The sequence below is a fragment of the Carettochelys insculpta genome, chromosome 7 (genome assembly GCF_033958435.1).
Source record: "Carettochelys insculpta isolate YL-2023 chromosome 7, ASM3395843v1, whole genome shotgun sequence".
Lineage (NCBI taxonomy): Eukaryota > Metazoa > Chordata > Testudines > Carettochelyidae > Carettochelys > Carettochelys insculpta.
In genome coordinates this window covers 40,829,241-40,846,543 of record NC_134143.1, presented here as the reverse complement: position 1 = coordinate 40,846,543, position 17,303 = coordinate 40,829,241, and the positions used below count along the sequence as shown (strand labels likewise).

General features: G+C 38.9%; 1 protein-coding gene across 4 annotated transcripts in view; it reads right to left on the bottom strand.

The window, feature by feature from the left end:
* HECTD2 (HECT domain E3 ubiquitin protein ligase 2) overlaps positions 1–17,303 on the bottom strand; it is a 133,127-nt gene that overhangs the window by 97,099 nt on the left and 18,725 nt on the right. For all 4 annotated transcript variants that reach the window (XM_075000369.1, XM_075000368.1, XM_075000370.1 and 1 more), the window contains 4 exons: positions 13,825–13,954; positions 9,671–9,773; positions 8,247–8,336; positions 688–752 (listed from right to left, as the gene is read on the bottom strand). In XM_075000369.1, the coding sequence (XP_074856470.1) occupies positions 688–752; positions 8,247–8,336; positions 9,671–9,773; positions 13,825–13,954 (388 nt within the window). The remainder of the gene's footprint in view (positions 1–687; positions 753–8,246; positions 8,337–9,670; positions 9,774–13,824; positions 13,955–17,303) is intronic.

Below are 17,303 nucleotides of genomic sequence, written 5' to 3'. Positions count from 1 at the left end.
TTCTGAAAGCAGAAAGCCGAAAAGAAAAAGGGAGCTTCCAGAGAGAAAAAGATTTTTTGGAAAAGCATGAAGGAGCTCCAGAGCCACATGCCTATGTCCTAAGAAATTTCTACCAAGAAGTTGTGGAGAGGCCCTTGGGAACCTGTGCCCACCATGACTGAGGCTATGTCTACATTGCAAAAAAATAAAAAAGGGAAAAAGAAAAAAAAACTGTGTTCTTAATTTTGTTTTGCTAAACCATGTTAGCTAACTTGGGTTAAAATGGTTTTTAACTACGGTTGAGTTCAAGCTTAGAGGGAAACTTGGAGATGAACATGAACTGCTATGCCAAGTTTGCCAACTTTTCACAACCTGACTTAGCTAATGCAGCTGATCCAGGAGAAGGTCATCCTCCTTGTCTCTCTCAATGAATTTAAGTATTTTTGTAAAATAGTCATACCAAGAGAGCTCCAGCTACTTATGATTAATGACTAAAATGGGATTTGACCACAATTTAGGTGATCTCTGCCTCTTTGCATTTAGATGTCTCTCTTCAAAGGAGACACTTAAAGGAAATGAGTTGTAACAAAAAAATTAGTTATTGGTCTAAAAACATGCTAGATCCTTGTCATACAAAGATAATATACTAGTACAATAAACCCTGATTTTTCAGTAATATACATGAGTGCAAATGCTGGTCATAATTACCCTTTCCACTCCTGTAATAGACCATTAATTATTCCTTTTAGGACAGACTTCTGAATATCTTGAGGCTAAGATGAAAAGAAAGAAAAAACAAAACAGCATTTGGTTCAAGAACACACCACTTCTTTACAATTCTACAACTGTAGAAAGATGACCGTAGGGTAGCAGTTTTATTTACAGAATTAGGAATATTTTTCCCCTGCAATAAAACTCATTTAGTTATACATAATATATAACTAAAACAATCCAAACTAATGATAAAACAATTAACATCAAGAGGAAATTAATATGTATGCTATTCTATTACTTTCACTGAGAGAAATGCCAACATTATTGAATAGATCGGAAGAAGAATTAGACACTTTACTGTTGACCAAAAAAAACAAGGAGAAAATGATTAATTTACTCTTGGTGCCTCTAAAAATTTGACTTTACCACACATTATTGTATTTGTGGTTATCCCTATACATAAAACAGGAAATATTGCACACACAAATCAAAACTGAACTACAGCGAGTAGTACATTTTAAGCTTGTAGTTCCATCCAATCTCCAGGAGAAACTAATTTTAAGAAGTCAGTAAGAAACCTTCAATGAAAATTGCACATGAAACATTATTTTACTTACACGTTTCAGACGAACCTTGAATTCTGAATATTAGATCTACCGGTAAATTAAATTTGACAAGACTTACTAAATTTGTTATTAAAACTACCTCATTAATACAAATATTCAATGAAGACCTAATATTTAATTTCTTAAGGAGTTACTGAATAAGTAATATGTGCTACCTCCACATTGCTCCCTCCATCTCTAGTCTTCAAAGTCCCACATTGCTAATTTAGAACACTAACTTCATCATGATGGTAATACAAAGGATGACATTATACTGACTTTAGCACTATCTTAAACTTATAAGAAAGCTGATCTGATTTTTTTCTTCAAGCAAATTATCTTTCTCTACAAAAGTCTACTGCTCAAGATCTACTGAATATTTCTTGGTCATTCTAGCACTAGTCACTGTAGAAAAATCCTCTTCTGAGGTGATTTATATGTCCCTGTCCATGAGCTGTGGTGTCTGTATGGTTGCCCTGCATCCTGACCAAATAGCTCTTAAGCTAAGCATTTTAAACTTATAACCTGCTTTACCAGCAGTGGTGACATATTTCCCTCACAAACCACATCAAAATTAGATAAATTAAAAAACCATATTCACTGTTAAAATGGAGTTTTAGAAATCCAAAATGGCCGCCGGAGAATGACAGTTAGAAAATGACAGTTGTAATTAATATTCGGCGAGCTATGAATATGTATGAAGTTATGGTTTGAAAAGTTTCAAACTGATTGGTTACTTTAGGATCCTCATACATATGTAATAGTCAAATGCCCCTTTGATACATTGTGGCACCGAGGAGGACCTAGCAGGCAGAGGTTGTCAAACAGGTCCACTCAGGCTGCATATATTCAGGAGAGCAGCCCTGCTTGGGGCATTCCAGACCAGACCTCGGAGGACAGCAGAAGAAGAAAGAAGACTACAGAAGGACTGAGCTAAGAGCTGGACTGAGCCTGTAGCTGAACATCGCTGGCAGAAGAGCCGAAGCTGACCTGCGTGTCAGTCATCGCTCTCTAGCCGCCGTGGGCCGTCGAAGAACAGAAGAGCTCCAGCCTGAAGACCAGAAGAGCTCCAGTCTCCATAGAGCTAAATCACTAGTAAGGCTCCGGTTCTTTTATCCGGAGGGTTTGCCCGGCAGACCGCACCGCCCAAACAACGGTGCCCTGCATGGGGAAACCGCAGCAGCGACCCTGCCCTTCCAGTCACCGACCTTAGCTCGGGCCGGTGTCTGAAATATCACGGTCGTTCCTAAAAACACAGGAGGTTTTTGTTAACCAAGCTGGTTTTTCCTCCTGGCTCTCTTTTTCTCCCTCCTTTACTATCTGACCTGACGCGGCTGCCGTACAAGCGCGCCGTGAGGGTCATAACTTCCTAGCTCGAAGAGAACTACAGGCCCAGCGCCTGGATCACAGAGCAGGAATAAGGAGGTATTCATGGTCTGGGCTTAGGGTTAAATAATTGGGTAAGCAGTTAATGTTTTCATATAGCTTTGTAATAGAGGGTGGATTAGGACTTCCCCAAGTCCATGATCAGCGCCTTATATTTTGTATTCCTTGTCCTTCTGTAAAGGCACAGGAGGCCAATGCTATTGGTTTAGCTTAAAACTATTGCATGCACACAGGAGGGTAGTTAGGTAAACTGCTTTGTTATTATAATCCAGAGCTATAAGCTCCCCCCTATTTAGGAGGGTAGAGCGGTCAGGGATAACCCTATAAAGGGAAAACCCTGGTGTCCTTAGTAACCCTTTAAGGGTAATCAAGGTTCTGCAATAAAGGGCCACCATAACAAGGTGGTCGAAATAGGCAGTACCATTTTTGAGGGGATAACCTTTAACTAGGAAAACCCCTCCACTTAACTAAGGGGAAAACCTCTCAGAAGGAAACCCCGCATATACTGGGCTCTCCCCTGCTTGGCCAGCAGGGCAACCCATTTAACTAGAGAATTGACCTAGCTTAGCGCAGGCAAATTCTTTTTCTAAGTAAGATCTGCTCCCCGCGGTAGTCGGCCAAGGGTTGAGCGACCTGGTGAACCTCAGGAAGATCCAGGAATAAATAAATAAATATAACTCAGCTCTGAAGTTAATCTTTCCATTTTACAGCACGCATCGAAGGCTGCACGGTCCGTCCCGGAAGCACAGTAAGTAGCTGAGGGATTAGATAGTAGTGCTGTTACAGTAGTTACCTATTGTTTAAGGCTATAAGCCATAGTATTCAAATCCTGTGCCTATTCCACAAAAACAAGGGCTTACATATTTTGTGCAACTTAGCTTACCAAAATTCATACTTTTGAGTTATAAAATAAACCCTATCTCCCCGTTTGAACCTAACATCTTGTTTGTATTTTCTTCCTTGGGTAAACACACCGCAGCAGCGCAGTTCACACACCCTGAAACCCCGTTGTGATTAGACCCACCGTAGACGGCGAGCAGGGTCGCGGGGTAAAATCCTGGGAGCATTGGTAAGGACTCAGTTTTAGTCCAGTCCATTGCTCTGGTGTGATTGACTTGACCTAATCAAATATTCAAATTTATTCATACGTCACTCGCATCCTCGATAGTCACCAGGACCACTTGTTTAACATATGCGAAAATATGGAAGGGAAAATGCCATAATTTTAATCTGTCTAGAAAAATTTAAGTACATAGTTCTTCTTTTTCATATATAAATTTAAACCTTGTAGTCTGCAGACTTTTCTATTAGCAGAATTTGAAATAGCAAAATAAATCAGGGGAGTAAGTTTGTTTTCACAACAGCAACTTTTCCCAATCAAAAAGTTATCAGTTTATTACATTTTCTCCAGATTAATTACATGCCTTCCACCACAGGAGAATTAAAGTCATACAAATCATCAAGGCTGGATGTGCAGGAAAAAAACAAAAATAAAGACCACCTTAGACAATCATGCTAGCTAGGCAAAAGTATGGTTACATAAAATATCATTTTAGACCTGTTTTTATATTAAGCATTGTCAAATAGGCATAAAATATTCCAACTGGATGCAATCATGTGAAAAGTTATGTTTGTACATTATGTAGATTTTTAACATATCCATGCTTACAGAGAGACTGTTTTAGGTAGAGTGGGTTTCCAATGATAGAGATGAGATAAAAACTGAAGCACTCTTTTAAGTCAACACACTGTAAAGCAGTACGTTTTTCTGTTGCACAAAGAAGTTCAACACTTGACATCACTAGTGTCTCTTACGTAACATATATTTTCTTATAGTTTCTTTTTCCAATACCTTGTTTTCCTGACTACTTGTTTATACGTAAGAAAAGGTTCTCTCTTTCTACTGTCCAAGTCTCCAATCCTGCAATCAGATCATGAGGTCACACTTATCTGCCAAGTGGGGCCCTCTAACTTCACTAGAAAACTGCACAGGTGGATTCTTATACAGAATGTAGAACCAGTTTGAAATCCGTGATGTCCTGCACAATCAAAAGGAATGTACCAGCAGAATCTGAATCCATTATCTGCATCTAAGTGTGAACCTCAGATGTTGAGAGGAAAAAAACAAGACAGACAACCTTATCACTGTATTTTCTTTCATGCCTTCCAAAAGAGAATGGTTCAGTACCATGCAAACAGGTAGGTTAGATACAAATTAATGGTTAGTCAACATCCTTTACTGAACAGTAATATTAAGCTTACTACAAAAGATACAAATAGTTTTGTCCAGCAAAACATCGGTGGTCACAGAATACTGTGATGCCAAATAAGCAGATAAATAATAAAATACAGGCTAAATGAATAAGCAGTCAAGAATAAATAAATACAACTAAGACATCACTGGCATCACAGAAACTTGGTGGGATAATACACATGATTGGAATGTTGGTATGGATGGGTACAGCTTGCTCAGGAAGGATAGATGGAAAAAAGGGAGGAGGTGTTGCCTTGTATATTAAAAATGTACACACTTGGACTGGTGGAGATGGACATAGGTAACAGATGTGTTGAGAGTCTCTGGGTTAAGCTAAAAGGGGTAAAAACAAGGGTGACGTTCTGCTAGGAGTCCACTACAGGCCACCTACCCAGGTGGAAGAGGCTTTTTTTAAAACAACTAACAAAATCATCCAGGGCCCAGGATTTGGTGGGGAGGGGGGACTGCAACTATCCAGATATATGTTGGGAAACTAACACAGAGACACACAGGCTATCCAATAAGTTCTTGGACTGCATTGGAGACCACTTCTTATTTCAGAAGGCTGAAAAACCTACCAGGGAGAAAGCTGTCCTAGATATGATTTTAACAAATAGGGAGGAACTGACTGAGAATCTGAAAGTGGAAGGCAGCGTGGGTGAAGGTGACCATGAAATCATAGAGTTCACAATTCTAAGGAAGGATAGAAGGGAGAACAGCAAAACAGACAATGGATTTCAGTAAACTCAGAGTTGGTAGGTAGGGTCCCATGGGAAGCAAGACTGAGGGAGAAAAACAATGCAGGAGAGTTGGCAGTTTTTCAAAGGGACATTAAGGGCTCAAAAGCAAGCTATTCTGCTGAGTAGGAAAGATAGAATATATGGCAAAAGACTGCCTTGGCTAAACCAGGAGATCTTGCATGATCTCAAAATAAAAATAAATAAATAAAAAAATAGGAATCATATAAAAAATGGAAACTAGGACAAATTACAAAGGATGAATATAGGCAAACAACACAGGAATGCAGGGGCAAGACTAGAAAGGCAAAGGCACAAAACGAGCTCAAACTAGCTACAGGCATAAAGGGAAACAAGAAGACTTCTAATAAATACACTAAAAGCAAGAGGGAGACCAAGCACAGGGTAGGCCCACTGCTCAGTGAGGAGGGAGAAACAATAATGGGAAACTTGGAAACTGCAGAGATGCTTAATGACTTCTTTGTTTTGGCTTCACTGAGAAGTCTGAAGAAGGAATGCTTAACACAGTGAATGCTAGTGGGAAAGGGATAGGATAAGAAGATAAAATAAAAAAAGAACAAAGTTCAAAATCACTTAGAAAAGTTAGATGTCTGCAAGTCACCAGGGCCTGATGAAATGCATCCTAGAATACTCAAGGAGCTGATAGAGGGGGTATCTGAGCCATTAGCCAGCATCTTTGGAAAATCAAGGGAGACAGAAGAGATTCCAGAAGACTGGAAAAAGACAAATATAGTGCCCTTCTATAAAAAGGGGAATAAGAACAAACCAGGAAACTACAGACGGGTCAGTTCAACTTATGTGCCAGGAAAGATAATGGAGCAAGTAATTAAGGAAATCATCTGCAAACCCTTGAAAGGTGGTAAGCTGATAGGGAACAACCAGCATGAATTTGCAAAGAACAAATAATGTCAAACCAATCTGATAGCTTTCTTTGATAGGATAACAAGCCTTGTGGATAAGGGAGAAGTGGTAGATGTGGTATACCTAGACTTTAGTAGGCATTTGATATGGTCTCGCATGATATTCTTATCAAAAAGCTAGGCAAATACAACTTAGATGGGGCTACTATAAGGTGGGTGCAAAACTGGTCGGATAACCATACTCAGAGAGTAGTTAATAATGGTTCTCAATCCTGCTGGAATGGCATAACAAGTAGGGTTCCACAGTGGTCTGTATTGGGACTGGTTCTGTTCAATATCTTCATCAATGATTTAGATATTGGCATAGAAAGTATGCTTATTAAGTTTGCAGATGATACCAAGCTAGGAAGGGTTGCAACTGCTTTGGAGGATAGGGTCAAAATTCAAAATGATGTGGACAAATCGGAGAAATGGTCTGAGGTAAACAGGATGAAGTTTAATAAAGACAAATGCAAAGTGCTCCACTTAGGAAGGAACAATCAATCAGTTTCACACATACAGAATGGGAAGCAACTGTCAAGGAAGGAGTATGGCAGAAAGGGATCTAGAGGTTACAGTGGACCACAAGCTAAATATGAGTCAACAGTGTGACGCTGTTGCAAAAAAAGCAAAACACGATTTTAGGATGCATTAGCCGGTGTGTTGTGAACAAGACATGAAAAGTCATTCTTCTGCTCTACTCTGTGCTGGTTAGGCCTCAGCTGGAGTATTGTGTCCAGTTCTGGGCACTGCATTTCAAGAAATATGTAGAGAAATTGGAAAGGGTCCAGAAAAGAGCAACAAGAATGATCAAAGGTCTAGACAACATGACCTATGAAGAAAGGCTGAAAGAATTGGGCTTGTTTAGTATGGGAAAAAGAAGATTAAGGGAGGGACATGATAGAGGTTTTCAGGTATCTAAAAGGGTGTCATAAGGAGAAGGGAGAAAGCTTGTTCCTCTTGGCTTCTGAGGACAGAACAAGAAACAAGGGGCTTAAACTGCAGCAAGGGAGGTTTAGGTTGGACATTAAGAAAAAGTTCCTAACTGTCAGGTAGTCAAACATTGCCTAGGGAGGTTGTGGAATCTCCATCTCTGGCGATGTTTAAGAACAGGTTAGATAAATGTCTATCAGGTATGCTCTAGATAGTACTTGGTCCTGCCATGAGGGCAAGGGCACTGGACTCAATGACCTCTCAATGTCCCTTCCAGTTGTAGTATTCTATGATTCTATGAATAGCTTATATTATTATGTATTCTTTTAAAAGAAATTCTTCATTTATTTGGTACCATCATTTGCACATCTAACTTGCCCATGCAAAAGCATATCCTTAGAATTGTCACCCTCTTCCCCACTGCTTCCTATGCTCACTTCTGTATCATTTTCCAATTCAGACTATATGCTTTTAGGATCCGTGGCTAGCTAAATTTGTGCGGCATAGAGCATGGGGGAGTCCTGATCCGGAATGAGGCCTCTAAGCTCTACCAAACTACAGAACAGCATTATAACCTCAATATTGTTTTATCCATAGAGTACAGTTTTCAGAATTGTATGCTAATTTCATGTAAGCTTACAGTCTGTGGAATTTAAGCAGATCCCTCAGTTTATAATTCTGCATTAAAAAAAATGTAAAGACATCTTTTTTTACTTACAGTATTTAGTAAGGCATCATAGACAGCATTCACAAATTTAACATTGATTCCAGAGTCTTCAATGGTATCGTAAGGGAGACTGACATCTTTCTGCAAATTCAAATTATGCGCAACTTTTACTCAAGCTGTTTCAAATATTTTTAAATTTCCTTGAAAATAAAAATTTTAATGTGCTAACATTTGTAACAAGTTTAGAAAACAATATGTACAGAAGAAATAAAATTGATTCTTTGTAAAAGCAACAACAAAAAGAAAACCAGGTCAGACATGATATTCTCCCTTTGCAAATTCCAAAACAAGAATACAATTCTTTATGCTAGCAAAGCTCACTTGGGTCTAATCTGTCAAAAGTCTAAAGTAATTATGCTACATTACATGACAGATGGGTTACCGTCTATCATTTCTAGTCATTGGTTCAAATTCAAATTCAGCAACAGTCAAGAACAAAATAACTATCATGAAATACCTGACAGTCTATGTGAAATGAAATTATAGTCTCAATCCAGACCCTATCAGAGAGGTAGCCAAGTTAGTCTGTAACTTCAAAAACAACAACAAATCCCGTGGCACCTTATAGACTCAGATATTTTGGAGCGTGAGCTTTTGCGGGCAAAGACCTACTTCTGAGTCATGCATCTGATGAAGCAAGTCTTTGCCCACAAAAGCTTATGCTCCAAACTATCCGAGTCTATAAGGTGCCACAATACTTCTTACTGTTAATTCAGATCCTACCATCCACATTAGCATAATCACATTTCACACTGTCATGAAGGATTTATTGGGCAAGGACACTGAAGTACTAACCTACAGATGTTATCTTTTAAGTACAGACTGGAGCACACAAAGAAGGCAATGCAAACCAAGACTGCAGTGCCACAAACTATACTGTATTTGATCTGGGGATTGAGGGTTTCAATCTCCAGGACTATCTGATAACTATTTTATCACCAATAGAATCTACATCAATAACATTCTAAAAAGACAGTAAAGCAACTCCATAATCACAAAATATCACAAATTAACAGAATAGTATGTATGTAGTTTCATTTACTACAATGCAAAGTTAATCTTTCAAAAAATGATTGTACAGAAAAAGCTTATATATATAGTCATTGCATTTTCTTTAATTCTCAGGATCCCAATTTCAGTGTTTCTTTTAACTCCTACAAATACACCTGAAATACTGGTTTACTAATATATGAATAATTGACTAATAGTTTACTAAAAATAATAAATGGAACCTGTGAATGAAACAATGAAATAATAGAATGACAAAGTGTACTGGGTAAGGTAAGCAAGATAATACAATGAGCTTAGTACATATAAGTAAACAAAGATAAACATAAATTTTATGTGATGGACATATAGCATCTTGAAGATATAAAAGCTGTAACAGCTAAGCAACCCTCAAAATCATTTTCTACCTTAAATGTAGCACTTAGCTCCATGAAAGAATCAAACGTTGTTAAATAAAAATCATGTACAGCTTTCCAATCTCCTGATGACTTAGCTTTTTCAATATCCTCCCTAGAAAGAAAATTCACAAAAAATATATTTTTTTATTATACTCACAAGCTGATGCACAAATATCAAAAACTTATTTAATAAACGTTGTACTTCACACTTCACTATTACTTCAGGACCTTTCATCTCTCTGCAGATTTATGAGAAGAATTGAGGTAAGTAAATTAACTTCTAGTTTAACATTTTACCTGGAACTCTAGAAACACTGAGGGCTTGTCTACCTTTGCCCCCAACACCAAAGGAGGCATGTTAATCAGGGTGATGCGAGATTACTAATAAAGTGCTGCGGTGAATATGCAGAACTTCTTTAGGCCAATTCTCCCCCATGGCAATTTCAAAGAGACAGACTTCAAAGTGTTAGCATGCATGTAGTGATGGGCACTTCAAAGTGCCTTTACGCCTCAAAATTTTGGGGATCTACACACATGCTGGCACTTTGAAGTTTGATGCTTCGAAGTTGCCACGAGGGAGCATTAGCCTAAAGCAGCGCTGCGTATTCACCACAGCCTTTCATTAGTAGTCTCCCATCGCCCTGATTAACATGCCCCCTTTGAAGTTGGGGGCAAGTGCAGACAAGCCCCGATACTCTTAGGCTGAGTCTACACTGACCCCTCCCTTTCAAAAGGGACATGTTAATTAGGGAGTTTGGGTGATGCCAATAAGGCGCTGCATGACTATGCAGCACCTTAGTAGCTTAACGGTGGCCACACGCAATTAGAAAGTGCTGCTTTTGGAACGCATGCCGCCCGTGTAGAGGGAGGCCTTTCACAAGGACCCCCTGATTTGGAAAGCCCTTCTTCCTATTAGATTTAGGAAGAAGGGGCTTTTGAAGTCAGGGGGTCCTTTCAAAAGGACCCCATTTACATGGGTGGCGTGCGTTCCAAAAGCAGCACTTTCTAATTGCGCATGGCTGCCGTTATGCTAATGAGGCACTGCATATTCATGGCAGTGCTTCATTACCATCTTCCGAAATCCCTCATTAATATGCCCCCTTTGAAAGGGAGAGGCCAGTGTAGGCGCTGCCTTAAAGAAGGAAAGCATTTGAAATTGGTTGTGAAACTATATTTTAGCACTATTTAGTCTATTTAGTAATTAATTCAATGGATTATTTTAGCATTTTAAAACAAATTAAGATAGTAATGCATTATTAAAACAATACAAATTCATATACAGTGTGTGTAAAAATAATGTAAAATAGTAAGTAACCTCCTACAGCTGTTAATTTTAACATTATAAGCAGTGTTCCTTGTAATCCAAGTGTTTGGGAAGCCACCCAGCAGAGATTCAGGGGCAGACCAACTGATTAGCAGAACACCTACGTGTGTTTTTACAGGTAGTACACATCGGGACATACCTTGGTGCATATAAAATTTATTCTGTTCAAGGATGGAAAAAATTACAGGAAACAATGATTACAAATACTGACCTTTCCCTTTATTACAAACTTTAAAATTCCTAAATTTTATGTAGTCCATGTAAGATCACATTCATTACTGTAACAATGCAATTCAGAGAGTCACACTCAGCTGGGAGATTTTAAGGTCCTCTTGACGTTGGATAAGTTATGAGAACATTTTAAACGCCCATAGGCCATGTCTACACTAGCCCCAAACTTCAAAATGGCCATGCAAATGGCCATTTCGAAGTCTACTAATGAAGCGCTGAAATGCATATTCAGCGCCTCATTAGCATGCGGGAGGCCGCGGCACTTCGAAATTGAGGTGGCTCGTCCCAATGGGGCTCCTTTTCGAAAGGACCCCGCCTACTTCGAAGTCCCCTTATTCCTATGAGCAGATGGGAATAAGGGGACTTCGAAGTAGGCAGGGTCCTTTTGAAAAGGAGCCCTGTCAGGATGAGACGCGCGGCAGTGAGCTGCGTCAATTTCGAAGTGCCGCGGCCTCCCGCATGCTAATGAGGAGCTGAATATGCATTTCAGTGCTTCATTAGTAAACTTCGAAATGGCCATTTGCGTGGCCATTTCGGAGTTTGGGGCTAGTGTAGACACGGCCATAAAGAATTAACATCTGAAATAATGCAGATAAAATTAAAAATATTAAATGGAAAGTCATGAGCTCAGAACATGGAACTAAATGCATTCTCAAGAATCTACAACTAATTCCATATTAGCAGGGCCATGTTTTCTGGCAAAGAAAACAGAGCAATTTCATATTTTTAAAGCTATATATTTTAGAAATTTTGGGTATGCTTTATCTTGCTAAAAACATACTTAACTGACAAACATGAGCAATATGTGATCCTTTACAGTAATATTGCTCAAACTGCCAGTTGTACCCTCACTTGCCATTAATGGAATCGGTCTAAACCCCCACCCCCCGCCACCCTCCCTTGCCCACACACAACCTATATAATGCATGGCTAAGGCTTCCTCAGCAGTGGAGCTTGGGCTGAAGACAGAGCTGGGGCTTGAGATGAAGCTGGTCTGGGGATGGAAAAGGAGTGAGGGCAGAGCAGGGCTGGAAGCAGAAATTTGTTTGATTTACAGCCAGTGGGGTCAGTGCAGCTGTAAGCCTGTCACTCCCCAACTTGTTGCCAAAACTGTTGGCTCTGGGCCCCACCATGAGCTCTCTACACACTTTTTTGCTGTGGCTATGACCCTAAATGCCACTTCTGAAAATTAAAGGCAATCCCAGAAATGAAGAACCTTTTTGGAAAAATACAAGTGGTAACAGGCACTTTCTAGCAAACACTTGACATGTTAGTGACAGAAATCACAATTTAGTTTTTCCCTCTACAATATGAAACATTTAAATATATATATATTTACTCATTTGATAAACTTGTTTACTTTGATGAAACGCTATAAATGAGAAAAAAAGAATTTTCAAAGTGCTTAAAGATTTATGAGCATAAGTCTTGCTGAAAGTTAATGAGGCTTATAAGTCACAGACACTTCTGAAAACTTGAGGTGAAATGAATAAAATGCACGGAAGATGGGCGTTCCCGCATGTTTCAATTTTTTTGACATCTTGAGTTCTTGCCAAATATTCTCTTTTACCAAATCCTTTGTGGTACCTGATTCATTCTGCACCAAGAAAAGAAAAACCTTACAAACCAAAACCTCTATTACTTCTAACTCCTGCTGAACATGAGAAATCTAAAACACAAAAACTACTTGTTAAAAGAACAACCTCATCTGTCACTAAGAGCACCTGTGAACTTTTCTTTGAGAACTCAGGTCAGTCAGATTTGTGCTCTGTTCTACTTTCATGTTTATTCTCTCTGTCAAAGATAAATGTATTAGACACAGTAATCTTATTGTCATTTTTATTAGAAGACAGCAGTAAAAGCTCACCTGTGCGGACTTTGAGCTAAGTCTACAGAAATAAAAGACCTGTTAAGTATAGTGCATCTCACAAAAGAGAACTAAAACTAGAAGAACCCTATATAACCAAGCTTATCTATGCTATTTAAAATAACACTAATCCCAATAAAAAGGAGGCTCAAACAGAAATAGAAAGGAGCTACAAAAAAGTGTGAAAAGTGACACAGCTCGCAAGTCCAAAAATATAGAACGTTGCAAATTAAAGGCCTGGTATGCAGCACCTCCATCAGAGTTGAGCATTCCCAGGAACAGATTGAACCCCAACGTGTATGTAACAAATAGCAAAGATTCAGAGACATGTTTGAGACATCTAGAACTTTTGTATCCTGAGAATACCTAACCCTCTCTTTTCTTTGAGTGAAACTAATTATCCACAAAATATCAGTAGTTCTTCCCTCCAGAATACAATAATGGCAGACAAAATGCATGTAACACTGAGCAGCTGATATTGCTATCTTTTAGATGATGCATACAACCCAAAATGATGAATATGTAAGGATAATTTCCACAGTCATGGAAGAATTGTTTCCAACATCTTAGCTAAACTAACAAATCGTTACATTCTATCTAGCATTCTGTTATCTACTAGTGATTCCATCTCTCAGGGATGTAATCTGTCAAAAGGAGACAGATTACATACATACATACATAAATAAAATGGAAAGTCATTCAATAGAACAGAGCATACAGTTAAAACCCAACATAACTTACTGGAAATCTTTCAGAGTTTTGGTTCGGATGGGGAGGGCAGGCTCTGGAGCTTTCAGTTCTGGTGGTACTGTATCTATAGAGATGCGCTGCTTTTGCCTAACATCAAGGCAAAGTGGTGGTAGATCTCTCACTAAGTAAAAAAAAAAGTTTTTTAAAGTGTTAAAAATGTATTTTAATCATCTTTATAATTTACAAAGAAAGATTTGTTCATTTAACTTGTAAAATAGAAACATATATAAACTATGCAAATGGAGTAACATTTACACTGCAATCTGTAAAGTGAACCTAGAAATTGTTTTAGTAAAATTAGGAATTCTCTCTCTGTCTCTCTCTCTCTCTCACACTCACACACACACATTTTCCCTGTGAGACTGACAAAAGAAAGCCTTTTCAACCAATGTAAGAATTTGCTTAAATTGTTTTCATATTGCTCAAAATACCACTTTTGACAAATAAAAAATTTAAAGTATTGAAGTTGTTTCAGTGTGCAAAAACACATTCTCACTATTTTACTTTTCTCCTATTACCTTTCTGCAATGAAAATAATGAGGAAAAAAATGTCATTTTCCTTTTCAAAAAATGAATTTAAAAATGTAATAAATACATCCACGTTTCACGTTAAACAAAAAATTAATTTCTTGTGAATGTTTTAGTGAAACCTGCACACTGACTAACTCGTTATATTTACATTATATTAGGACTGTCAAGCGATTAAAATGCAATGGCAATTAATCGCTCTGTTAAATGACATATTACCATTTATTTGAATATTTTCTACATTTTAGAAAGTATTGATTTCAATTACAACATAATACAAAGTATATAGTGTTCACTTAATATGTATTTATATTACAAATATTTAGACTGTAAAAGGAAAAAAAATAGCATGTTTCAATATACCTAATACAAGCACAGGTCAACCTCTCTAGTCTGGCATTCTCTGGTCCTGCAACGTCTGTGGTCCAGCATGATTTTAATTAGTTAGACTTTGCCAAGTCTCCGGCAGCCCGGCAAAGTCTGTTGACAGCTGCCAGTCCTGGTTTTCAGTGTTCCATGTTGCTTATCCCTAAATATGTTTTCTGGGAGACCAACAAACAATGCTGCTACGACTGCTAAGCAGAAGCGTGTGTCAATACAATATCGATATAGCAAAAGTTGGAATGGTTGCAGAAACTGGAAAAAAGGCACATTGTTCCATTTGTTCACCTCATTGAGATAAAAATAAAAAAAGAGCCCCTTGTAACAATACCGACCTCCCATCCTTTGTCAAATTCTCTGGTTTAGCACTGGACACGTCCCAATGGTTCTAATCCACAGAGGGTCAATCTGTACTGTAGAGCAATCTCCACATCACAACGGTTCAATTTACAAATGTAGAATTATGTACAAAAAGAAATGCATTAAAAATAAAACATTGTAAAACTTCAGAGACTACAAGCCCGATCACTCCTATTTCTTGTTCAGCCATTCACTCAGACAAATAAGTTTACCTTTGCAAGAGATAATGCTGTCTGCTTTTGTTCTGAATGTCACCTAAAAGTGAGAAGAAGCATTCACATGGCACTGTTGCTGCCAACTTTGCAAGATATTTACATGCCAGATGTCTTTAAGAGTCTCATGTCCCTTCATGCTTCAACCACCATCCCAGAGGGCATGCATCCATGCTAATCATACATTCAGCTCATTAACAATCCAAAGCAGTGTGGACCAATGCATGTTCATTTGCAATCATCTGAATTAGATATAATAGGTTGATTGGCTTTTTTTTTTTGGTGGTGGTTTGGATTGTGTAGTTTCTGCGTAGTGTTGTTCTTTTAACAGTCCTGAAAACATCCCCACTCCTCATTCTTCTCAGATTTTGGGAGATATTTAAGACTCTTAAACCTGGGGGTCGAGTTTTGTAGAAGTCTTGCTTTGGTACTTTCTTTACATTTTACCCAATCCACAGTAAAAACGTTCTTAAAATGAACAACACGTACTAGGTTATCATCAGAGACTGCTATAAGATGAAATACACAGTATGGCAGAATGTGGTCCAAAAAGAACAGGACACATACAATTCTCCCCCCACTAGTGGACAACTGAGGGCTTCACCCACTACCTCTGGGGTGCCCATCCTCAGATGGCCAGGGTTGACGTTAACCCAGAATCAGGAATTTGAGTAGGAACGCTGCTGTGTGGAACAGCTTGCCAATCTGATCTAAGAATCTCTAGGTTTGCTCTCCACCCTGAACTACAAATATTAAGAGCTAAAAGAGCTATGGGTTTGGAGGTAGTTTTCGGGACTCTCAGTAATGCACTGTAGTGATATAATAGCAACACAGTTTTTATTATAACTGGTAGTGCAATTTCAGACAATCAAATGCCTAAGGCAATGATCACATACAGAATTGATCACCTTGGTCAGTTACATACATTCATTTTAAGTATACAGTTGCAAATGCTGAGTATAACACCATACTTGCACTCCTTCCTGAGGACCCCCAGGAGCTGAAGGAACAACCTCATTCTATTGGTGGTGAGAGAGTTCTAACAGAGGAAACTTTAAAGATTCAATACTAGTAGAGAGAAGAAATCTGTAGAAAATTTGTAGGAAAAACCCTTAGAAATCCATGTGCATGCTGTCAGCTGTGAGGTGTTATAGGCCTTTGTGTCACTTTGGCCCAGCCTCCCAAAACCAAAACCAGACTTCTGCACCCCAAGATTCTGAGGGTACACCCATTTGTTTGGGGGATTAAACTAAGACTCCCCTTTGAATATACATGAAATGTCACTTCATGGCTTTGTGGACCAAACTCCTAAAATAGGCCTCTGCAGTTAAAATGCCAGGAAGTACCACCTCTTGACCCGTCTCTACTTCACTGTAAGCTGGATAACAGGTCTGACAGGGCCATTGCATTTTTGGCACCTTCAGATACCACATAAGACAAATGTCCCATTCTACTCAACGCACTGACCACCTTTTCAGATATTCTACAAGGTAAGTGCCATATTCTCTGTCAGCACAGTGGTGCTTTTTGTCCCTTTGCAGGTAAACTAGCTGAGCTAAAAGATCTGGAAATGTCTATATACTCACACTTACCTACATAGAAATATATAAGAAATGCTACAGCTAACATCTTACAGAGTGTCGTCCCCTGTAGGCCCCACATATTACTGCCAAAAAAAGGGGTTGGGGGTGGGAGGAACAAAACAGCAGATGATGAAGGAATAGATAGCCTTGAATACAGGCTTATAAGCTATAAATCCAATACATATATCTCAATAGGCTACAATGAAGGGAGAAGTCCAGCCCAAGCAGGTCCAAGCCAGCACTCATGGCCTCTGAGCAGCACTGCCATGGTGCCCTTAAGTTCCAGCTCTGGTGCTCAGGCAGCCAAGCAGAGTGGGTGCTGCCCACTGCAGCCCTGGGGACCCAGTAACTGGGAAATGCCATAGTTGCCTCCACCCTGGCCAGGCCCAAGGATCCAGCAGCTGGG